At 43.2% G+C, this 19,952-nt stretch overlaps 1 protein-coding gene across 5 annotated transcripts in view; it reads right to left on the bottom strand.

Moving 5' to 3' along the window:
• Positions 1–19,952, bottom strand: part of BCLAF1 (BCL2 associated transcription factor 1) — a 43,767-nt gene that overhangs the window by 3,672 nt on the left and 20,143 nt on the right. The window contains exons 2-11 of one of the 5 annotated variants that reach the window (XM_038766303.1): positions 16,654–16,742; positions 14,430–14,551; positions 12,003–12,911; positions 9,464–10,129; positions 9,086–9,255; positions 6,621–6,726; positions 5,889–5,973; positions 3,740–3,915; positions 2,383–2,560; positions 1,387–1,533 (exon numbers count right to left, since the gene is read on the bottom strand). In XM_038766303.1, coding sequence (XP_038622231.1) covers positions 1,387–1,533; positions 2,383–2,560; positions 3,740–3,915; positions 5,889–5,973; positions 6,621–6,726; positions 9,086–9,255; positions 9,464–10,129; positions 12,003–12,911; positions 14,430–14,533 — 2,541 coding nt within the window. In that variant the 5' untranslated portion in view covers positions 14,534–14,551; positions 16,654–16,742. Of the gene's footprint in view, positions 1–1,386; positions 1,534–2,382; positions 2,561–3,445; positions 3,609–3,739; positions 3,916–5,888; positions 5,974–6,620; positions 6,727–9,085; positions 9,256–9,463; positions 10,130–12,002; positions 12,912–14,429; positions 14,552–16,653; positions 16,743–19,952 lie in introns of those variants that run through there. The other 4 variants (XM_038766312.1, XM_038766321.1, XR_005456158.1 and 1 more) reach the window with 4 other exon arrangements.

Raw genomic sequence — 19,952 nt, 5'->3', positions numbered from 1 at the left:
AGAAATCTGACGGGCATCAGTGGTCAAATTTGCAACTTTGGCCACTCCATGCATGTTTTAGAATCATCATTGTTTTATTAGTATCTGTTTCTGCCACGTAACTAGACATGTGACTCCGATCAAGAATGCAACTGCGTCGGAGCCTAATTTGAAAACCTTAAATGGTTACACCCTGCAATGGCACTAAATGCTAAGGTATCCACCAAATATGGATAATGGGAAACCCAAGCTTTGAAAGCCTTAGCACCCATTCTACATAAATTGGTTGCCTAGACAGGAAAGGGAAGTCACCCCAGACCCAACTAATCCAAATTCAGTATTTTGAAGCATCTTATTTATCAGTATCTACAAGTGTCCCCAAAAGTAGATGAGACAGTAGTGCTGTATTGTTTAAAGCAAAAGTTGCTCCCTTCAGGATGCAGTCTACAAGAAAAGACTGTAGCAGGCTATAATAAATTACAGGTTGGGGAAGCAACAGAGTTTAAAGATATGTGGCAGGGGAGAGAGTCGAGGGCAGAGACTCGAGTTTACTGCGCGGAAGGAGGCAATGGTAAACCACTTCCAGATTTGTACCAAGAAAACTCTGTAGATACACTACCAGAACGAATGCAGATGGAAGTGGGGCAGTGGGGGGAAGGCTGGAGAGAAGATAACCTAAATCTAAAATATCAGCGTGGCTCAATGGAAAGAGCACAGGCTTGGGAGTCAGAGGCTCCACCAATTATCAGCTGTGTGACTTTGGGCAAGTCACAACTTCCCTGGGCCTCAGTTCCCTCATCTGCAAAATGGGGATCGAGACTGTGAGCCCCACGTGGGGCAATCTGATCACCTTGTATCCTCAGTGCTTAGAACAGTGCTTTGCACATAGTAAGCGCTTAACAAATGCCATCATCATTATCATCATCTAACCCAGCCACAGATATTAAGCGAATTTAAGTAATTTTGTAAAACATGGTTGCCCTCATTTATAGACAGGCAAGTACAGCTTCCCACCGAAGCCCAGACTCTCTGACGCTACACTATTCAGAGTTGCTATCACCCATCTTCACTGTTTCAACAGTGGTGGACTGGTGATTTGGGACCCACAGACAGAAGTCTTTTGTTCCAATTAAAACCGATTTTGGCGGTTCTCAACGCTGCTCAGGTGAGGCAAGAGCTTAGCTCTTGGTGACGAACTAAACAAACTGAATTGGTACCTTGTAGACAAGGTTTTCAACACAAAAGTATCGAAAGAGATTCTACGAAAAACCGTAGGGTCGAAACAAGGACACAACCCTGCCCACCAGGACCTCTTGTTAGCCTGCCATAAAAAGTAATACGGGAATTCTTAATTTATTATCTCTCCAAAATGTCGCAAATCAAAAGAAAGCAGAATCTAGGACCCACCAAGAAGTACTTCTTGCTCTTTGGGGTGTATTCGGGATCCCATTCCTCTTCCTTCGGTCTCTTTTGGAAAGTGGTATTTGAGTTGTTTGGACCGGTATTGGTCCCCGCAAAGACTCCTCTGGCTCGTCCTCTGCCTCTAATCCGGAACTGATTAACAAAACTCTTTAAGTATACGTTGTCAAAGTCAGCAAAGGCTAAAATGCATCTACTCTCTGCTCGCCGAATCTAAGCGACCAAAAGGAATCAAAGGGCCGCTGGCTCTACACTCCTGTAGTAATTTTACATCAACGAGTACGAATTTTGGTTTTAATTCTCCATGCCTTTTGAATCACATCAGAGATTTAGTTCGCTTGGCTAGCCCTCCCTTAGATTCCTTTGCCTGTGTTTCCCTCATTTTTGCCCTCTTTCCAGGATGCTTCTGCAACTACTTCGAAAAGAGTTACGTATTTCCTGGGGGCAACTGCCTACACGGACCTTTGCCTGCCTGAAATGGGCTTCAAAATATTAGAGGCTTCAAGATCCCTTACTCCAAGTGTTCCCAATCAAATCCCTCTCCAAATCCTAATGTCAGTAAGGACCGGGAATTTGGCAACTTCCAACCTGCTTTTACTGGGCCGGTTTCCAGTGGGATCTCAGGGAGAACCGGCCTGCTCGTGTGAACACAGGAGCCAAAGGGAATATTACGTGGGATTGTGATATCAGAAGCCAGACCTGCCAGCCTCAGTTTCTCTGTCAGATCCGCCACTCTGGCTGCAGCTCGGGTCGGGCCGCTGATATTCTCACCCAAATGTATCAACTACTTTTCTCAAGTACTTGTGACCCTGGACAAGTCTCTTCCCTTCTCTGTGCCTCAGTTACCTCATCTGTAAAATGGGGATTGAGACTACGAGCCCCATACGGGGGAGGGACTGTTTCCAACCCGATAAGCTTATACGGTGTCTGGCACGTCGTAAGCGCTTAACAAATACCCCAGTGACGGCTACCCCCGTTACTTACGAAAGTTCCTCGAGGTCTGCTGACTCCCGCAAAGCCTGAATATTCTTTCTGCTCGTGGTGGGCTTTAAACTCTTCTTCTCTTTCTTTCTTACTGTCTTTGTCTTCTCGAGAACTGGCAGAGGAAGAGGAAGTTGAGGATGATGATCGAGAACGGTCTTGCTCTCTGCTTTTATGCTTACTGGAAAAAAAAAGCATACTATGTGCTATTTTAAAAGGGATATTTAATCTGAAAAATCTTATCCTAAGAGGGAGCATTTTTTTGTTTTTCTGGTTTTTTTTTTTTTACACAACGGAAAACTATCTAATCGGAAGTAAAATAATTTTCTGGGTGTTAACTTGATCATGGTTTGTTTCCATCCTCCTTCCATAATTTGTTTAATTTTTGCCTGCAGAAAACATGCTGTTGCCAACCAGTTAGAAACCAGCAGTCTGCAAACCGCAAGAGCAAGTGTATGTGTTTTAATGAAAGAAAGTTGTCTCTTTGCCTTTTGCAGGGAAAGGGAAAGAGGGATAAGGAAAAGGAAAAGTAGAAGGAAATGAAAGCCCTCAAGGCAAAGTTTCGAAGTAATTTTAGAATTCAGTTTGCACACACTGATGAGAATAGCTGGTATGGTTTGGGCTCTCCTACGTAACACTAGAACAGAAATAGATAGTGGATGACATTATGGATAACAGTCAGAAATAAAGAGTTAAGTAAAAAATCAATCATTTACCTAATAAAATGCAGAGAAAATATCTACAAAGTACTTTATTCATTAGCCCCAATCACATATGCATTTGGTACTATTTTAGTCAGATTGACATGATCTTAACACAACACCCGAAAGGCCATACCTGCAGTAATTTCTTACCATTGCTACAAGTATCCACTGAAACATAACTTACTATGAAAGGCTAACACATCATCATTTCTTTAATAATACTAATTAAAAAAAAAAAATTTGTACGTCCTCCCCCCCATCTCTCCCATGTTAAACCTCTAACCATCAGTATAAATGTTTGGTCTCTGGGTGTTATGAGTTGAAAAAGTGCGGAATCAAGCATAACGAACCAAAGTTCTTACACAAACTGTTTCTAGAAATGCACTGCATTGAAGTCCAACCTCCTGATGTAGCCTGGATAATAGGACACATTAATTTGTCATTTTTTTTTTCAGTGTTAGCTTGCTATTCCAAAGTTTTTGTCCTCATCCACCATAAGCCGTGTAAAAGACAAATACATTTTTGCTGTAAAACAAATAATTTTAATTGTTTAAATTTAAACATTCGATTACACCGGGAAAATTGAAAGCAATTAAGCTGACAATTATAAAAGTCTAATTAGAAGTTAAAACCCACTTAAACAGTGCAACATTTACCTGTCGTCTTTGTAAGATTTGTATTCTTTGAAATCTTTGGGCGTTTTCTCCTGCTTTCTTGACCCACTGGATTCCCTGGAGCCCTTGGAATCCCCTCGCTCTTTACTTCTTTCTTTTCTACGGCGATCAATGTCATGCCGCAGGTCAGCAGAGTCGCACCTTAATTTTTTTTCTCCCTGGAGACATGAATTAAAAGGCCTCAAAATGGAAATATGCAGCAAAACGGAACCAAAAAAAGTCCATCCAATTTCTATCACCGGCTTCCGAAACGGAATTTAGGGGACCAGAAGGAATGGGGGAGAGCTATCCTTCGGCTTGCTTCCAACCGGGAGCTTCAAATCCAAGACCTGCGCGTCTGATTTGGACAGACGTGCTCAGAGCCTTGATCCTACCACTCTACGTTTCGACTCGGAGGCCCGCGTGCGTGAACCCTGAGATCTGCATCACTCCCTGCTTGAGACGGTACATGGAGTCTCAGAGCAGGGTTCGAGGGACTGCATCTTCTCCAGTAGGCCCCGGACGGCCACACGCTACGTTTAAAAAAATTCCAGAGTCGGGGATGCAGAGTGGCCCAACGGAAAAAGCGCAGGAGCGGGAGTCGGAAGATCTGGGTTCTAATTCTGGCTCGGCCATTTTGCTGCGTGACCTTGGGCAAGTCACTCAGCTTCTCTGTGCCTCCCCTTCCTCATCTATAAAACCCCTTGGTCCGTGAGCCCCAATCGGGCCCAGACCTGTGCCTGATCGGACTGTACTGCGCCTGCCCCAGCACCGCCACACAAAATAAGCCCTTAAAAGTCTCACAATTATTACTCTTATTACCACAGATACTCAACTTTCTGGTGGCTACTGATACCCACAATAGATCCAAGAGACAAAATTGAGGCGGCACGGCATTAAAAGCCAGGCCCCAAAATTGCTACTGCTCAGTCCTTGTAAAGCCAATTCAGCTAATTAACTAGTAGTTGACCCAATTCACTGCTTTCTTCTTTCCTTTGATTCTTCAAGTAGTAAAGACTTTAAAAAAAAAAAAATAGAAGGCAGGGTAGAAAGGGAAATACCACAAAGAGCAACTCTCCAGCCTGGAAATTTTAGAACAGAAGGACTCTAATACTATCACTCTGTTAATCAAAGAAAGGAAAAGGTGGGGAGGGGGAAAAAAACCCGCTAGTCACACCAAACTCACCCATCTGGTAGAATCAATCCGGTAGGAGCAGAGAGAGCAATAGGGCAGTCTCAAGACTGGTCCCGGGAGGAAAAGTGGGAGGGTAAGGTGAGAGAAAACAGTTCCTCTTTCCAGGTCCCGGCAAGTGGACCACTCAATATTGTTTTGAAGTGAGCCCAGTCTAACGAGTTGAACCGCCTGTTTCATGCCCTCAACAGGTTCCTTGAGTCAGTAACACAAATTACCAACCAGAAAAGCCACCCCTCTGAACCTTCTTTGCAGAGTGAGGCCGCTTACCCTCACTGCGGACTAGGGCCTTCCAAAGGAATAAGCTGTCATCTTCAGGTAGCCACGGTGGTTAAATCAAGGAATAAATGCAGTGACCAGGTTAAATCATTGGCAGAAGCAGACTCCACTACCTTCTCCTGTTTAAGTCACTATTGGCAATAAATATTCTGAGGCAGTGATTACTCTGGCACATAAGTGCTTGACAAATGACATTAATAAAAGAGTTCAATCACAGAACAAGTTGCTAAATATCTGAATCAACAGCATTACTAAGTTGACCTCTTCCTTGGCCACTCCAAAGTCTTCCTTTAGTTTCTTCCTCCCAAACTTCAGAACTCTTGTCTTCATTACCTAATTTCTTTCAATCTATATGTACTGATGCATTATAAAGGGATATTTCCCATTTCCTCTTTTCTAATTTTAAACTGCTTCCATAAAGTTAGACATCCTCCCTTTTATGCCCCTTGCTTCCTGTCTAAATGCTCTTGTTTCCCAAAAGTATCATGGTTAACCTCACCAGCATGCACCTGTCAGATTAAGTTCTTTGGGACAGAATCTTTGACTTTTGTGTGTACGTCCTAAAGCGTGTCCTACTACTATACTCTAAAAGTTACAAATTCGGAAGGTGTTCACATTCAAATACCAAACGAACAAACGGTTTCCATTTCAGCACATATTTAACAGTAATTAAAAACCTACCTTTTGGCTTTCTTCCTTAAATACTCTCTCTTCCCCGGCTAAACGGGTGTGCTTCCTCAGGGTACTTGGAGAGATGTCAATTCTCCTTAATGTAAAATAAGAGTAAGTTTATCTAGGACATGACAATGGTTCAGAGAGTTCTCACTTTGAAAGTACAATGAAGTGACATTTTTCCTCCTGCAGAACGACCTTCAGAATACCAATAATTAGTTCCGTGAATTTCTTTCTATTATATTCAACTCAACCACAGGGAAACCCCTGCCACACACCTCACGAATACCCGTGTAACCAAGACGTTTTTTCCGATCTTGTTACCTGAAGGTGGAGAGCATTCTTCACACCATCTTCGCAGTTCGCTATATCTCCAGAAAGCTGAGATAAGACTAAATTACCGGGAACTACCTCACACCAAATACTCTTTGAAATGAAGAAAAGACACCTCTCCTGAAGCAGGTTACTACTTAACACGGGATTAAGTCTTCCAAATCCTTATTCTTAATCCGCAAAACACAGTACTCTCAGGACAGAGAATTTCTGGGAAAGGGTACTTTTAAAAAGTAAAACTAAAGTTGCAATTACTTTACAGGCACGATCACCGGATCTGATAAGAGCGGAAGATTAGTACAAAAGTCTTGGCCCATTCCTGCCTTTCTGAAAAATGAGATTCCTAAAGCGGCTGAATCCCCAATGTAAATCGGCATCCGTGCTTTATGCCAATACAATGGCATATACCTGTGTATTTCAGGACTTTTTTGCCGGGTGCTATGTTCTTCTGTGGCTTTCTGATACGCAGTGAACCTCTCATTTAGGGTCGTTCCAGGCGACTTGAAGTATTGCTCTGTTGGGTCAAGAAAGATACTGTCCAGTTAGTTTATTCCACTTACGTAGGGGATTTCCACCCCTGACAGACGGGCTTGTCGCGGGTGAAAAATAATAAACATAATATTTAAGAGACCTAGCAGGAGAGGCGGATGATATCCCATCCTGTTCCCTTAACTCGGGTACCTCAACATCTAGTGACAGTAGCAGAACACACCACCACTGCGAGCTTCCTCACAGGCATAATCTGCCAGTACTACCTATAATCCAAGCACAACAGGTGAATTTAAAAAAATCAAGACTCTCCCTTCCCATTTCCCTGACGTACCCTTCCCCTCTAAACGGAGAAAAAGGACTAGTGGCTTTGGGCATCTTTACATTCCTGCCCAAGTGAGTAGAAGTGACTTCACATCATTAATTGCAGGAAACACGGAGAACGTTTTAACTTGGTGAAATATCAAAATATAAAGCCGGTTTGATAAAAAGCTAACAGGGTCATTTCTGCGTAGAATGAAGACATAAGTGTGCAGGAAAAGGAACCTCTTAAAACACTGAACTTGCCACGCTGAGAAAATTGACTTTAAGATCAATCAGGGCCGTTACCACTGATTTTTAAACATCTGGCATCTTGGCAAACCTGACAGCACATCTGACAACTGATCCTTCTCTTGACTCTTTAAACAATTAAAAAATTAGTAATAACGATTTTTTAAGACCAGCTCAACAAATGTGTTTAAATGCAAGCTAGAAAGACGTATAAAGTCATGAACTATGAAATGTTACATATGAAGCAAGCTATCTGCTTAACAGGTCAACATACATCTGTGTCAACTTACCGCCCAATATCCAGCACATGTCTCATAACCAATCATTAAAACTTGAAATGGCCACTACAAGGGTAGTGCCTCAATCATAATTCCATGAAACCCAGGAATATGAGCTAGCAACTCAGGTTTTATGCCATTTTTGCCAGGAAGACAGAAGATTCAACTTTGCCTGTTTCTGCATCTGTATCTTTCAACAGCTATTTTACTGTGTTACATGGATTTTGCCATTTCAAAATATTTTCCAGGACCTAGTTACAATGAAAAAGAAAACATCACTGGGCATTTTCAGCTCTGTACGAATTAAGAGCTGTTCAGTTCGGTTGCACAATACCAATAAAACACAACTACAGTTGGGTTTTGTTTTTTTTTTTAAAAAAGAAAATGGAAGCAGAAAATGTACCAAAATCTGATCTCAAAACTCAGCCTAAGATGGGAAATATGGAGAAAGGCCAAAAAGAATTAGATAAAAATGAAGATAGAAACCAATAACGCTGTTTAATGAATATCAATAATCTGCTCCTCAAACTTAATTACTAGCTAAAGGAAAAAATTCTTACCTTCAGCTCACTCATTTGCATAAATATATTTCAACAGTATTAACAGCCTATTCTCCCATCAATTCTGGGAACATATAATTCATATACTTTTAAAAGGTTGAGGCTGCTAATGCGTATTACCTAAGCAGAGCTCACAAACCAAAGTACGCCAAATCAATGGCTAGCAAACTGCCTAAAAAGAAAAAAAAATCTGTTTGCCCCCCAAAATTGTTCTACACTTAGTAAAGGCTGTTATTTACGCCAAGACATACACTGATGAACTCAAGTTATAACAGTAACTGGTCTGACACGAAAACATTTCATATCTAAAAAACATACATTGGATTTCAGAGTCACTGTAATTTCCGATATAAGTCATTTAAATTTCCAAGTTTTTCTCCCTTGTGAAAGAGCTGGGAGATTAGGTGGTCTGCCTCATTCGGTATCTTATTTACTAAAAGGCTGAGCAATAAATTAACCACTTCAAAAACGGAAATAAGGGATCATTTGATTATTAATCACTTAAAGTTGATTTCAAGCCATATGCCCAGAATACTGCTTTCTTTGCAAATAATCAATATTTTCTAAATACCACTGGCGGGGGCGGGGGGAAACGACAAACCTTCAACACAGTAATGGCTAGCAGAGGTGACCAGTTAATTTTCTGAAATTTAAAGTGCAAAATTCACAGACAGCAGCCAGATCCAACAGAAACCCACAAACCTTCTCATTAAAGGAACAGTAACCTATTGTACAGGGCACACACTTCATGTTTTAAACTACTCAGAATCAACTATCGAAGGACATCGGGCACTGTCTCGTATTTAATGTGCTTGGCTTTAGGGAATCAAGTCTTCCCTGGGAGTTTTCCCTTGTTGCCATGAGCAACTGGATCACCAGCTGCATTGTATGAAGGTTAATTTTTGCTAGTATGTCACGGTATTTATTACCACCCATTATTCCTCAAAATACTTCTGCTATTTAAAAACGACCCCGTAGCTATAACGATACATACCTTTGACATGATGAACCAAGGACACAATATGCTGAATAAATGACTCTGAAGTGCTTTTGTTGGCCTGTGGCAGCTTAATGTGGTCAAAGATGGATCGGAACTCTTGCTCCTTCTTGACAGAATGGACAAGTGTACTAGCAAGCAGCCTGTCTTTAGTCAAGGAAGCAGGTCTAGGAGGTTTCGAACACACACAGGCGCACGCACACGCACGCACGCGCGCGCACGCACAAACACGCACAGAGACAGAGAAAGAGAAAAACACACGCCATTTGAATGAAGAAGCGATTGTTTCACGAAAGACGACAACGTTTTCAGGTGTTCCTGAACATTAACGGAACATCTACGATGTTTGTTGGACATTAATGCGGGGTTACTTACCTGTTGGAATCATCGAGGGGGACGGGTGCCATTTTGAGTTTGACTTCAGGACGATGGGAATCACTGGCTATCATTTTGATCCTAAGTGGGCTCTCCTCTCTGAAGGTGGACTTTTCTCTCGCCTCCAGATTCTTGTGTAGAGGGGGACTGTAATCAAAGAGTTCTTTGAGCTTTTCAGACTTTACCTGCTCAGGTGACTGAGTTTCTTTCTTCACCATTATTCTCTCAGAACTTTTGTCGTCTTCCTTGTGCTTATCTTTTGCAGTACTAGGCTTTTCCACTACATATCCAGTCTCTTTAAGTTTATAACTTTTCTCTTCTCTCAAGCCTTCACTTTCTCTAGCACCCTTCAGTGAAATTTTAGATTTGTACTTGGTTCCTTCCTCCTCAGCATTCCGGTGAGATGCAGTGGCAAAATTTTTACCCTGATCTGCCAGGACCGACTTCCTGAACTGTCTATAGTCCTCTGTCTCCTCTGTGTCATCCCCTTCTGAATCATTAAACTTTCGCTTTCCGGCCTCCTTATCACTGAAATAGTCTAAAGCTTCCTGATCTTCCCACTCTCCCTCCGCCCTCCCTTTTTCTGATCCTCTCTCCTTTTGGGCCTCTTTCTCCCTGGTATTACCCCTATCAAGCAGGTATACTCTAGACTCTTCATCTGTGTACCTGTGGATAGCAAAGAAGAGGATGGTAACTCTGGATTGCATTCACTGAAAGGCACTTGTATATTTTACGTGTTGTCCCAATTCACAGGACAAGCAACAAGGGGACTAAATGCCACCAAAGAGTGTTGCTATTTGAAACACTACTTCAGCACGACATTAAGGCCATGGCCACGACACGTGGCTACTTTAAAAGCCATCCTTCACGTAACAGGCTCCTGGAATTCTCCAGAGGTCAACTAACTCCTGCATTTTCAGTTTGGGGGATTGCCGAAGGCTAACTCTGAACAAAAGTAATACTATCCTAAAGGACCTATGCTTCTTAACACCACAGTCCACTATTCTAAGCTTACGAAACTCACAGGCCTTCAGCGATGCTTTCTAAATCTGAAACTCATTTCCGAAATTCTGGTCCTAGGGCTGAAATGCATTATTGTAATAGCTGTTTACGGTCTGTCTGCAGAAAGTACCATTTGAACACTGCTAAAAGCCACACGAAACACCCACTTTGCTTAGTCCTTGGTTTCCTACATTACTCAACTATTTGTGCAGATGACTTCCAAAACTATCCAAAAAAATAAGCACGTAATTTAAGGTCCTTCACATGAAATCTTGAAATATTTCGCAAGAGAGAGCTTAGCAAAACTGTTCTCTGCTCTGGTAAAACTCACGCCTATTAGGCCCTTCAGAAAAAGAACAGTTCAGGGATTAAGAAAGTGAGTTCTGAGATATGAGGAAACGCAGTAACGGCTTGAAACGCTCCATTTCACAAGAGGATATACGTCACACAGCATTAAGATATGAAGTTACAGCTCATTTTCGACTGAAATTCTGCATGTGCAATTAGAACTCTACGCCAGACATACAAGCTGTTTGAACGCCTCCAATGGTAACTTTTGAATCTGAGTTTCCAGAATCTGAGTCAGGTGAAAGTCATCCTTTCTCCACGTAGACAAAATAAAGTTGCGTAAACAGTTTGCTACCGAGTTCCCACATTACAGACTTAAAACGAAGGCATGTTTTATAATAGTATGACTTTTCGGCTTTTACACCCCTGTGGAAGAGAAACTATTTCAACCAATGTGGAAGGTGAAGAGTCTTCATTACTCTAGCATTTACAAAACTGTCTAGATTTAATTGGAATGGTTTTTAGGGAGAAAATGACTTTATACGAATCCATGGTTAATTTGCTTCTTAAAGCTCTACGACTTTTCTGTTTTTACACTCCCGTAGAAGAGAAACTATTTCCACCAATGTGGAAGGTGAAGAGTCTTCATTACTCTACCATTTACAAAACTGTCTAGAGTTAATTGGAATGGATTTTAGGGAGAAAATGACTTTATACGAATCAAGGGTTAATTTGCTTCTTAAATCAATCAATCAATCGTATTTATTGAGCGCTTACTGTGTGCAGAGCACTGTACTAAGCGCTTGGGAAGTACAAGTCGGCAACATATAGAGACAGTCCCTACCCAACAGTGGGCTCACAGTCTAAAAGGGGGTGATGGCATCACAGAGGGTAGTTAACGATTGACATGCAATGGCAATAATAAAAGAGGCAGATAATGATGTCACAGAGAGCAGATACAAACTACTATGTGCTGGAGTGGGGTGTAACTGTTAAAGCTCTAAGACATAACTAAGGAATGGTTGAATTCCAGATTTTTTTTTCCCCCACCCAAAGACTCAGCTCCTAATTTCCACAAGACGAAGAGAAACGATTCTGGAGTGCTTTAAGAAAAGATCAGACGTACTAAGTTCAGCGGAGAAACATGGAAACCCGAGTCCCACTGCATTCGGAAACCTAGAGGTCCAGACGGAATCCCTCGAGACAGAAACGCCTCTTTTGGGCTAAGGCTTCAAAGCGCAATTCTTACCTTTTTAGGAACTTTCCAGTCTTGGCAGTTTCCTGATCCCCAGCATCAGGATAAAACGAGGAACGCATGCGAGCCTCTTCGCGGGGAACGTTCTGGGACGGGACTGGTTTCGCAGGGCTTCTCCTCGAAGGGATGTGGTGGATCGGGCTGTTCTGAGAAGGGCTGTAGCGACTAGAGCCGTTTCCCAGAGAGCCGGATCCGGACCTCTCGGGACTATGCTGAATGGAATGTGAGTGTTGAGAAGGAGTATTTTTTGCTGAGTGAACCGTGCTGAGCAGAGGCGGGTCGGAGCAGGACGAACTCTGGCTAGGTGGTGTGGCGATAGACGGACTATGGGGTGACCGTGGACTGTTATCGTAGGCCGAGAGGCCGGGCCAGATGTCACCGGAGGCGGCTGACGACTTGTTAAAGTCATCGAGAGACTCCGACGGGTCATGCTCAAAGGTATCTTTTTGTTCATCCTGCGTCTTACTTTTTAAAGGGCTATCCGGCGGGGGGGCCCCTTCAGTTTTTTTGGCCTGCTTTTCCAGAGACCCTCGCCTCTTGGAGACCGGCGACTTGCTATAGGGAGATGAGGAGCGAGACGACGAGGACCTTGGCGACCTGGACGATCTGTACGAGCGGCGTGATCTGCTTCTGGACCTCTGGGAGGACACGGACCTTCGCTTCGGACTTCGGGACCGGGAGCGGCCCCTCCTCGGGCTCCGAGAGTGTCTTCTATTCCAGACTGGCCTGTAGCCCCCTCGGTGGTATCTACCGCCGCCTCCTTGATAATATCCTCTCCCCCTTCCTCGGTACCCGTAGGGGCGCCTCATCCCTCGGTTATTTCTGTAATCGCGGCGGTAATCTCGCGAATAGACGCGATCTCTACTACGGGATCGCGAATACGTTCTGGAGCGAGACCTAGAACTGAATGTAAAACAGAGTATTAGTGCAAGGAACAAAATATACCTAATATTCTAAGTATCAGCTGTATTTATCGAGCGCTCTATATTACGACAGAGTAGGTTTAGAGCTGATCCTAGCCACAAGGACCTTACGGAATATAGGGGAGACCAACGTTACAGTAAATTACAGATGGATAGGTACACGGCTGCTGTGCGGCTGGCTGTTGGAGGGGTGAATATCACAGCGCTTACACGGTACAGACCCGAGTGCGTAGACGATGCAGGAGGGAGGGTGAATAAGGGAAGTGAGGGCTTAGTCAAGGAAGGCCTCTTGGAGGAGACAAGATTTTAGAAGGGTTTTGAAGACAGGGAGAGTGGCGGTCTGCCGTTCGTGAGGCAGGACGGGGTTCCAGGCCCAAGACAGTACACGGGCAAGGGGTCAGCGGCAAATTCATATGAAAAAGTAACTGACAATTCATTCATACTGCCCTAGTTTTACCGTATTAACATATTGAGCTTAGTACTGAAAAAGTATCACGGCTAACCAAGAAAGACTCGCTGTTCAAAATGAATCGAGATTCTTTAACAGAAACAGTACAACAAAAAATGGCAAGGGAAAGGGATTAACCACGAAGACAGCTCTTCTTACATGCTATAATTATTTTTATTATAAAAAGCCAGCTGCAGAAAGATTTTCTATAGAAGACTGATCAACTGAATCAGAACCTAGAACTCTCTGTCCCCAGTTACCCACCCAACACACAAACTCTCACTCTTTCTCTCTTACTATCACTTGCAGACTTTTTTTTTAAAAAGCAAAAATCATTTGGGCCAAGCTCGGTTGACTGACGTCCCTCCTGTACCTTGTTTCCATCCAAGCCTTCTCAGGGTCAGTGGAGCCACTGCCATACCGGTATTTCTTCCCTCATTTTCCTTTCCCTGCATAGTGAGTACTGGGATCCATCCTTCTTATAAGCATGATAGAACCGGCCGCCTTCCACCTGAATTTTTGTTTAGGCCATGCATATGCTTCTCTCCATGCAGGTCTTTAATATCAGTCAGCCAAAAGAACAGATCTATTTTCTTCCCTTTCATTCAACGCTCTGCTTCTCCTCTCAGATGACCAATCCAACAGTCACCAGGGCCAGCAACTAAACAAGAACATCCCTGGCTGCAGAAAACCCCCTTGGCAGGAGGTTATAACTGGAATGAGGCTGCCCGGGTTGGGAACGAGGGAAGCAATTCCAACCTCACTGCTGTTGCTCCGGCAGTTCAGAGATGCAGAATGGGGATCCCGGAAGGGAATTTCCGGGAGGAGAAAGAAACTAGATGATGCCGTGGGACGGTGTTTGTGTGCCAAACTAAGGACGATACCAAACCGGTGCTTCCCAAAGTTATGCATCTGTGTACATTTGCTAAAAATACTTCTGAAAGGGCCACACCTAGGCTTCAGTACTGCTGCCACCTGCCTTGCTTAGGGCTGTGATTTTCCACCCAAGAAACATCAGCATAAAAAGCCACACGCTAACTGATTGATTACCTGTATCTCTTCTTTCTAGAATGTGACCTAGATCTTGACCTGGAGCTGGACTGAGATCTGGACTTTGATCTTGATGAATGTGACCTGGAGTTAGAGCGACCCATTTTTCCTGCTGGATTACCCTGTTCAAATGAGAAAGCAGAAAGTTAAAAAAAAAAACCACTACAGAATGAAATTGCGTATTTCCGTAACAAATGTTTAATGACCACCAGTCGTTAGAGAAGCAGCTCAGTGGGAAGAGCACGGGCTTGGGAGTGAGAGGTCATGGGTTCAAATCCCGGCTCCGCCGCTTGTCAGCTGTGTGGCTTTGGGCAAGTCACTCAACTTCTCTGTGCCTGGGTTACCTCATTTATAAAATGGGGATGAAGACCGATTAAGCCCCACAAGGGGCAACCTGTTCACCATGTATCCTCCCCAGCGCTTAGAACAGTGCTTGGCACATAGTAAGCACTTAACAAATACCAACATTATTATTATTTTTCTTTTCAAACACCTCAGGTAAACTCGAAAATCTAGATGATTAACAGCTCTGAAACCCTACTTTCAACTGTCCAACATGCACCATATAGAGCAGACCAAGGAATGCTCACAATTCTGCCATAATCAATCAATCAATCAATCGTATTTATTGAGCGCTTACTGTGTGCAGAGCACTGTACTAAGCGCTTGGGAAGTACAAGTTGGCAACATATAGAGACAGTCCCTACCCAACAGTGGGCTCACAGTAGGTTTCAACAAGGACCTTGGCTACAGAGAAACGGGGAACATTCTTTCAACAGCCCACGCTTGTTTGGGATTGGCATACTGCATTATTGAAGAAACCGTACAAATGCACGGAGGTAGTGAAGGTTAGTCTCAGGGCAATATAAATAAAGAACCTGAGGCAGAAAACATAACATATTTGTGCCATTGCTTAAAAAAGACCATGTCACATTCCCACGGATGAGGGCAAACCACCGGGACCCCAGGGTGGCCTCCCACTCCAAAACTGCCTGAAATGAAGCAGAAGGTCCGCACAGGTGAACAAAAGTCACCCAATTCCCCAATCAGTCGGATTCTGATGCCCTCCTGCATACAGCTTTCTGAAGCTGAAGTACATATTTATTACTCTATTTATTTATTTTATTTGTACATATCTATTCTATTTATTTTGTTAGTATGTTTGGTTTTGTTCTCTGTCTCCCCCTTTTAGACTGTGAGCCCACTGTTGGGTAGGGACTGTCTCTATATGTTGCCAACTTGTACTTCCCAAGCGCTTAGTACAGTGCTGTGCACACAGTAAGCGCTCAATAAATACGATTGATGATGATGATGAAGCGTCAGGATGTTGGAATGACGCTGGGCATATTGGCAAAACCTCATCCCACTCAGCAGCCCCAGATAAACTCCTAACCAGCTGCAAGGTGTTCAAGATGAGAAAATACGAACATAGTGGTGTACGTTCAGTCAGTGACTGATGGTGGGCACTCAAACTTGGTTGGCCAAATGAACCATCATCTTATTTTTGAGGGGGAACAAAGCAGGTATAAAATAAAATAGAGATTTAATTTTGATGAATGAGTCGATCATTTCCATCTTTCCCTCACCTGATTATCATCAGGTTCATTAGGGAGCTCAGGTCAAATGATGCAGTTAGTTCCTTTTCAACATAAGTTGTGATTTTTTTTCAAAAAACTCAAGATTCCTCTCGCAATCCCAGCCTAGGATTACATCATCCTTGAGAAAGGAGGAAAAGGTCTAGACGCATACCATGAAGAACAAATTTGGGGACTCAAAAACAAGAAGTCAACATTTCACTAAACCACTAGTTTTGAAGGCAATTTAATACTGGAATTTCATCCGACAATTTATCAGGCAATTAGTGTTACTAAAAACAGACATGCAAATCCCAACTTGGTGAACACTGAACAGCTGAACATTAAGCCTTGCCTGAAAAATTAAAACTCAACTACAATTTAAGGAATACATATTTTTCAAATACTGGAAGCCTTCAAAAAAAAAATCTCAAAGTATTTGTAAATAACCAAAACCACACAGTATACTCCTGAAAAATTTAAGGTCTACATTTTAGAGAAAAAATTAAGCCTTATCAAGGCAGTCCCTCTAGCCTAAAATTGAATTAGAAATACCCCCAAAACCCTAAGGGATACCAAAACTGGATTAGTTTAAATGACCTTTGGAAAGCAACGTGTTCAAATCGCAGTATCCAAACAGGTGTGCTTACCTTATACTCTGCTCTGTATGTCAAACAGTCAAATGAAGTTTTTGAAATAGAGTAGACTTCCTGGAAATGTGAATTCTATATTCAAATCGCTAGGAAAGAAAAAAAAATTAAAAACTTATTAGCTAGTTGCAATGAAAAGAAAATAAAGTGCATAAAACAGATCAGAAACTTGCAACAAAAAGTTTAAGATTGCTTAAATTAAAACTATCTTTCAAAACATACCACTTAGGTCAATAACCAGTTTCCATAATTCTGCGGATGACCTAAAACTTAGGATTGTCATACAAATTTGGTCTCTCAATACTGGTAAAATCACCTTAAACCAAATCGCAATTTTAAAAGTTAACAGCATTTATCTACTTTTGCTATCTACGTAACAATTGCATTTAAGCAGTTACTATCAGGGATATTTACTGAGTCAGTCAATCGTATTTATTGAGCACTTATTATGTGCAGAGTACTGTACTAAGCCCTTGGGAGGGTACAATATAACAGGCATTCCCTGCCTATAATGAGTTTTCAGTCTAGAGGCACTTGGGAGAATACAATATAACAGGTAGATTGGTAGACATTGGTAGACACGTTCCCTGCCCACAAGGAGCTTACAGTCTAAATGGGTCAAATACTGTATTATATGCTGGGGTAAGCACAAGGCATCAGCTTGAACGAAGTTTTTGTCCCAACTGGGGTTCACAGTCAATGGGGAAGACAGAACGAGTATGAATCCCCATTTTACAGATGAGGAAAAAGACAAAAAGAAGTTAAGCGACCTTCCCAAGGTCACAGGAGGATAAGTGGCGGAGCCGGGACGAGAACTGTGGTTTCCTGACTTCCCTGAGAAGCAGCAGGGCATAGTGGGAATCAGAATCAATCAATCGTATTTATTGAGCGCTTACTGTGTGCAGAGCACTGTACTAAACGCTTGGGAAGCACAAGTTGGCAACATCTAGAGACAGTCCCTACCCAACAGTGGGCTCAAGGTCATGGAGCGCTTAGAACAGTGCTTCGCACACAGTAAGCGCTTAACAAGTACCGTCACTATTATTCTAATTCTGGTTCTGCCAGCTGTCTGCCGTGTGACCCTGGGCAGGTCGCTTCACTTCTTTGTGCCTCAATCACCTCACCTGTAAAATGGGGATTGAGACTGAGAGCCCCACGTGGGACGGGGACTCTATCCAACCCGATCTGCTTTGTATCCACCCCAGTGCCTGCCACATGGTAAGCTGTGATTATTACCATTATTATTCTTCCCGGGCCCATGGTCTTTCTCCTAGGCCCCACTGCCTCTCACGTCATGGAAAAAATCTCCTACTACAACTAAATTGTGTCTTTTAGACTGTGAGCCCACTGTTGGGTAGGGCCTGTCTCTACATGTTGCCAACTTGTACTTCCCAAGCGCTTAGTACAGTGCTCTGCACACAGTAAGTGCTCACTAAATACGATCGATTGATTGATTAAATTATCAAATAACTCCTGCTCAATTTAATGACATTTTTCAGACTAATTTGGACCAGACAGGGAGAGAACAATCAGAGGAAGTTAATTCATCTCAACCCCCTTTAAACTAGAGCCCAGGCTTCGGTACCGTCAGAGCAAGCGCAGGCAGGCATCGTGGGATGAATTATTTTTGCTCCTTCCACCGCTCTCCCGCCCATTCGACAATATTGTGCAAGGATGGAGAAAAGCCACCCAGGTCTAATTGGAGGCAGCTGGCCGTGGCCAGTTGCACAACAGCGAGCTTCCTCCAATCCTAGGGTGACCATGTCATTTAACTTTCCACATCGTCCCGGACTCCCTCGGCATCCTTTGATCCCTTTTCAATTTTCACTTGCATGAGATGGCTACAAGTGGGGCAACCAGAGCCACGTGGAAATGGGAATGGAGCTGGGGTAGACGGCGAGTTTGAAGTAGCAGGGTAGCCTAGTGGATAGAGCACAGGCCTGGGAATCAGAAGGACCTGGGTTCTAAGCCCAGCTCCGACACTTGTCGGCTGTGTGATGCCGGGCAAGTCACTTCACTTCTCTGGGCTTCGGCCACCTCATCTGTAAAAATGGGGATTAAGGCTGAGACACCGATGTGGGATGGGGGTTGTGTCCAACCTGATCAGTTTGTATCTATACCAGTGCTTAGTACGGTCCCTGGCACATAGTAAGCACTTAATAATAATAATGATGGCATTTATTAAGCGCTTACTATGTGCAAAGCACTGTTCTAAGCGCTAGGGAGGTTACAAGGAGATAATAATAATGGCATTTGTTAAGCGCTTACTATGTGCAAAGCACTGTTCTAAGCGCTGGGAGGGATACAAGGTGATCAGGTTGTCCCACGTGGGGCTAACAGTCATCATCCCCATTTTACAGATCAGGTCACTGAGGCTCCAAGAAGTTAAGTGACTTGCCCAAGGCCACACAGCAGACATGTGGCGGAGCCGGGACTCAAACCCATGACCTCTGACTCCGAAGCCCGTGCTCGGTTGTCCCACGTGGGGCTCACAGTCTTAATCCCCATTTTACAGATCAGGTCACTGAGGCACAGTGAAGTGACTTGCCCAAAGTCACCCAGCTGGCAATTGGCGGATCCGGGATTTGAATCCATGACTCCAAAGCCCGAGCTCTTTCCACTGACACGCTGCTTCTCTGCAAATACCATTCAGAAAAAATAAAAAGTTGCCAAGGGATTTTTGGAATATCTGAAAGGTCATTCCACCCGTTGCTTTTTTTTTTTTTGCTTGCCTATCACTCCCCTGTCTAAAGTTGTGCTTCGGTGTGTTTCTAAGTATTTCTTCTTCCCAGCTGGTGTTTGTTTCAGTCAAGCATTCTTTAATACAGCTGCAACTATCCCCCTGAAAACATTCTGTTCGGCAGAGTTCAGCTGGGATATTGCACTGTACTCTCCCAAGCGCTTAGGACAGTGCCCTGCAAACAGCAAGTGCTCAACAAACACTACTGATAATAATGAAAAAGCAGTGCTTTAATCCTGGTTATTGGTAGACTGGCTCCCTCCCTAGTGATCATTTCCATTTAGTGGGACAACCTGATGGCCTTGTATCTCCCCCGGCGCTTAGAACAGTGGTTGGCACATAGTAAGCGCTTACCAAATACCATCATCATCATGGATGATGTATATGTATATATGTTTGTACATATTTATTACTTTACTTATTTATCTTACTTGTACATATCTATTCTATTTCTTTTATTTTGTTAGTATGTTTGGTTTTGTTGTCTGTCTCCCCCCTTTTAGACCGTGAGCCCGCTGTTGGGTAGGGACTGTCTCTGTGTGTTGCCGACTTGTACTTC

This window comes from Tachyglossus aculeatus, chromosome 2 (genome assembly GCF_015852505.1).
Source record: "Tachyglossus aculeatus isolate mTacAcu1 chromosome 2, mTacAcu1.pri, whole genome shotgun sequence".
Classification (NCBI taxonomy): domain Eukaryota; kingdom Metazoa; phylum Chordata; class Mammalia; order Monotremata; family Tachyglossidae; genus Tachyglossus; species Tachyglossus aculeatus.
This window is presented reverse-complemented; position numbering and strand designations above follow the sequence as displayed.